This window comes from Tupaia chinensis, unplaced genomic scaffold, assembly GCF_000334495.1.
Source record: "Tupaia chinensis unplaced genomic scaffold, TupChi_1.0 Scaffold000014_1, whole genome shotgun sequence".
Taxonomy (NCBI): Eukaryota; Metazoa; Chordata; class Mammalia; order Scandentia; family Tupaiidae; genus Tupaia; species Tupaia belangeri.
Window position 1 is genome coordinate 5285173 of NW_006159444.1, and position 5083 is coordinate 5290255.

Below are 5083 nucleotides of genomic sequence, written 5' to 3' on the forward strand. Positions count from 1 at the left end.
AGTCAATGTAAAGTTATATGTAACCCAATGTAATATAAAGAAGATTATGATGATAATATAAATAAAAAAAATAATAAAAAAATAAAAAAATAAATGTACTGTTGTCAGATCCGGTGGCTTAAAACTCATGCCAGCCACGTGTGTGTGTGCATGTCCAAGATCCTGGGAGGAAAATGGAGAAGGGACTGTGGTGTGGCCATCCCTGCTAAGAGGTGATTTCTCATTTTCCCCCTCACTGTCTTTCTCTCTGGCAAGCACATGCCCTAAGGCAAAAGCCTCTTTAAAAAAAAAAAAGTACAGGTGAGGCTGGCTCTGTGGTCTGGTGGTTAAGGCAGGTGGATCCCACAGGGTGGATTGCACAGTTTGAATCCTGGACACGGTGGCTTACTTAACACACTTAGCTCATGTGGATGTGTGCCCCAAATCCCAAAAGAATGAGGTGTGACCATGTCCCACGGGGAGTGCTTCCTCCTCTCCCTCTCTGTCTCTGGTGAGCACACACAACCTCAAGCACCAAAAAAAAGAAAAAAAAAAAAAAAACAGTACCAGGGCATGCATTGTCTTCGCAATCTGGAGCAGTGGTGCCCAGCCTTCCTGGCACAGGGACTGGTGGAAATTAATCCTTCTACCTACGGGGCTGGACGTTGGTCCCAGGAAGACTCAAGAGCCCCACATCTACCGTGCACCCATTTCCACCTCTACCATGTGGCAATGTACAATGAAACAATCACACGATAGCATCATGCTCCCATGAGAAGCCAACACAGCCCCTGATCCGACAAGAGGCAGAGCCCAGGCAGCAATGCAAGTGATGGAGAGTGGCTGCAAACAGACGAAGCCTCACTCCATCACCCTCCGTCCACCTCTGTGCATGGATGGGAGGTAAGAGGTTTTGGGGAGCAATGCTACAGGCTTCCAACGGGGCACAAACCAACACCAGTCCACAGCATGGGGGCTAGGGAACACTTGGTCTATAGTACAACAGAAAGCTAACCAGATATGCAAATTTAAAGACCTGTATCTATAACATAGTTATTTAGGGTTTTTTCTCATCTACTAATTGAATGGGACAAGGTGATTCAAAGGTCCTATCCTGCTCTAAGTACTAGTGAGTCTTCTGTATCTCTAATTAGCATAATTTCCATCCGTCCTAAGTCTTACCACTCTTCATTTTGAGTTTTACATAGTGACCCGAGCTTCTGGGACTTAAGATTTTAAGCACTACTATAAACATGGCAATTTGGCAAAATTTAAAATGAAGAAAGCTGTTCTGATCAAGTCACACTATGTACATGTACACACTGTACATGTGTAACACTGTACATGTAAGAAAATAGAAGGCCAGCCCATGTCCCAGTAGTTAAGGCAGCTAGATCCCACATGGCCATCTCTGTAGCTCCAAGGCCCAGAATCGGTGTCTTGAAAGACCTGCCAGGTACGTGTGCGTACACACCCCGCATCCCAATAGGACAGGGAGATGAAGAAAGGACTGCAGGATGACCACAGCCGATGAGCGGTGTTCCTCACTGTCCCTCCCTCTCTTTCTCTCTGCTCATCTTGTACCACATGGGCCCTCTGGTAAAACTTTTTTAAAAAGGAAAAAGAATTCTGTCTACATAACTAACAGAATAAACTGCTGGGACGCAATTCTTTTCAAATTAGAGACTGGCTGTTCTCTCATGGCTACGTCATTATTATACTTCATGTCAATGTATCACAATAAGATAGATAAATACGTGGCCCATACACTCATTCTTACAGAAAAATTGATACCTTTAATAACTAGACTTACAGTGTTTCTGTTGAAGATTTAACAAAAGATTAATGTTATAAAGCAGTAAGCTGTATAGGGGGAGCCAGATCCCATGGCTTACCGTGGTGCAAACACTGCAGCATAGCGAAAACCCTGACGGGATGGAGAAACCAGAGGAAAAAGGGCTGCAATGTGACCATGCCCCACTGGGGGATGCTTTTTCCCCTTCTTTGGCAAGCACATGCAACTTCTGGCAATAAAATATTTTTAAAAAATAAAAATTCTTACCTCTCCATGTTTCTCAAAAAATTCACTTTTATGTCGATGCAATGTATCAATAGCTTTAGTTAAGATCTGTGGTATTCTGTCTTTAATTGTAAGGTATGCAAATGATCTAAAAAAGAGAGTAACATACAATGTCACTTAGTAGTATTAACACTAGAAGACTGGTCACCTTTCAGTGTCTGAAACACTTCACTTAAATTACAGTTCTCAGGTGGCATAGTGGTTAAGGCACTGGACTCCCACATGGCCTACCACAGTTCAAGTCCTGGACCTGACAGCTTGCTTTCTCACTTACTTTCTCTTTCTGATCAAATTGTAATAATAACAATAATGAATAAACTTAAATAATTCTTTAAAAAATAAATTATAATTCCTTGTTAAGCAACTACTACAGTTAGAAAAAAGAAAACTTAAAAACGACTGTGTCATGGAAGCTAAGCAGTCTAGGCCCTTGGAATACAAATTCTCCCCCAGAGTCTAATCACTCTCTTTCCAGTTCTTCTGGATCAGACACTAGTTTAACAATGTGATAGGAAAGAAAAAGGATTAGCTTGAAAATCAAGCAGGCTCTTATCTGAGATCTATTCTTTGAAAGATGAGTGAGGGGCCAGTAGGTGGTGTAGTGGTTGGGATGCTGGACTTTCACATGGCCAACCTCGGTTTGGATCCTGGACCCGGCAGCTTGAAACTCGCACTGGGCACATGTACATGTGTGCCCAAAATCCCAAGAGGAGAATAGAAGAGAAGGGATTGCAGCATGGCTCTCCCCCTGGGGGGGATTTCTCACTTTCTCTGTCTACCAAGAGGACATGCACCCTGTAGCAAATCTCTAAAAAAAGATGAATGAGAAAGTGGACGGAAAGCAGCCTAAAGAACTCCAATGTACTTGAAGAATGTAGGGAACCAGCAGTTAGCGTAATGGCTATGTCGCTGGACTCCCACGTAGTCGACCACGGTTCGCGTCCCGAACCCGGTGGCTTAAACTCACGCCGGGCGCACGTGCGTGCGTGCCCAAGATCCCAAGAAGAGAATGGAGGTGAAGGGATTGCGGTATGACCGTCCTCCCTGGGGGGGTGATTTCACACTTTCTGTCTCTATGTCTCTCTCTGTCTTTCTGGCGAGCGCACACGCCCTATAGCAAAAACTTCTCAAAAAAAAAAAAAAAGAATGGAATAAAATATTTAAGAACTTGCTTTTCTCCTATATATACTCTTAGTCAATGTTAACTCTTTTCATATTTTCACTGCTGCCTTCTCTACCTGCACAATAGACTCCTATCCCAATTTGCCCCAAAACAAATTTAAGACATGCTACCATCTCCCTCTTTCAATCAAAAAAAAAAAAAAAAAGGTGTTCTAGATGTGTTAAAGAACGAACAAAGTTAGAGATGAGGAAAAACATACATTAAGAAACCGAAGATATTCTTAATTTTATACATACAAACCCCAAGATTTACAGATTATCATTTTATGTAACTAGCCTTTTTTGGAAATGTATGTGAATCATTTGGGGAAAAATAGGCTTCCTATTTGGTGCCTATATACTTTTTAAATATACAACACAGAGCTTAGCCGATCAATATCTTTAGATTCCCAGAGACCAAGTAAAACCAAAAAAGTTGCTAATTTAAAAAAAAAAGCCAAAAACCTCTGCCCAAATCATCTAACTTTGAGATCATCACACCTCTGAAAACTCGTGTCTTATTCTCATTTTTAAATTGAGTTGTATCTTGAACATCTCTTCAAAAGGTTTCCTCAAATGACAGCTATGAAATGTGAAGAAGTTACAAAAGCAAAAAGGTTTGGACTTTATAGTGCCTTCAATGTCCCAAAATGGTGACTGAGATTTAATATTTAAGAGTAACTACTCTGGGGACCAGCAGATGGAGCAATGGCAATGTTGCTGGACTCCTATATAGTTGACCATGGTTCAAGTCTGGGACCGGTTGCTTAAACTCACGCTGGGTGTGTGTGCGTGCGTGCCCAAGATCCCGAGAGGAGAATGGAGGAGAAGGGATTGTGGCATGACCATCCCCCCGGGGGGTGATTTCTCGCTTTCTGTCTCTATGTCTCTCTCTGTCTTTCTGGCCAGCAACCGGCCCTATAGCAAGAACCTCTCAAAAAAAAAAAAAAAAAAAAGTAACTACTCTGATCAGAGTTGAATTTTTAACAAAATCGGTCAAGGCAGCAGAATTCCACTTGGCCAAAGGCATCATTTCAGACTGGAACCTTGAGAACACGTGTCCAAAAATCCCAAAAGGAGGGACGAAAAAGGACTGCTGCTTCATTTCTCCTCTCCCTCTCTTTGGCAAACTTACCTGCCCTCTAGCCAAAAAACAAAAACTCACCAATACCTTGAAGGAAGGGAAGAGACATTGACTTGAAATTGGAGAGATTTTCCAAGGTAGCAGAAACAAAAAGAATGAGTCCTCTGTGACGTGATTATTGTTAAGTATTACTATTTCCTAATTATTACATTCCTCTCATAGAGGCTGGCACCTCTAGGGTAAAGTCCCTGGCTAGCACAAGGGTAGGCCAGAGGTGCCTGGGGCTCAAAAAATGAAGAACTCAGTCCCTACATTTGCATGTCGTAGGGAAGAGTCCTTCCTCAAATTTGGGGCCACTAACGCCTGCCTGCCATCAACCTAATTCCCCCTCCCCAAATAGGGTCACTTTTTATTAAGTGTCTTGTGCAATATTTTGATGGATCTGTATCAAATAAACTTGGCTATTCGACTTATGCAAATTGAGTTATATTATTTTTATGGTAGCCCGCAACTTTATCTTGCATCTGCAACGTGATGCCTAAAGAGCAAAAAACTCACAGACGTTATCTATTTACCGGGAGAGCATGCGTTAATATGAATAGCAACTGCAAGAAACCCCCTAACGGATCTGGACGTCCAACGGTTTGCGGAGGATTTTGAATTTCCCCCATAATCATGTTCATGAGTGCAAACACACAAACTGACGGCGAAGAGCCTGCAAAGCCGACCGAGTCCTGCCCCTCGCGAGCAGCCGCTCCGTGGGACTTCCCTCCGCAGCA

The 5083-nt window shown here is 42.6% G+C and overlaps 1 protein-coding gene across 2 annotated transcripts in view; it reads right to left on the minus strand.

Annotated features, from left to right (window-relative positions):
- Positions 1–5083, minus strand: part of DCPH1 (damage control phosphatase 1) — a 25456-nt gene that overhangs the window by 19193 nt on the left and 1180 nt on the right. Inside the window, exon 2 of one of the 2 annotated variants that reach the window (XM_006140008.3) lies at positions 2042–2147. The exons of the other annotated variant lie outside the window; for it this stretch is intronic. Within the exon in view, the coding sequence (XP_006140070.1) occupies positions 2042–2147 (106 nt within the window). The remainder of the gene's footprint in view (positions 1–2041; positions 2148–5083) is intronic. 2 annotated transcript variants of the gene reach the window in all.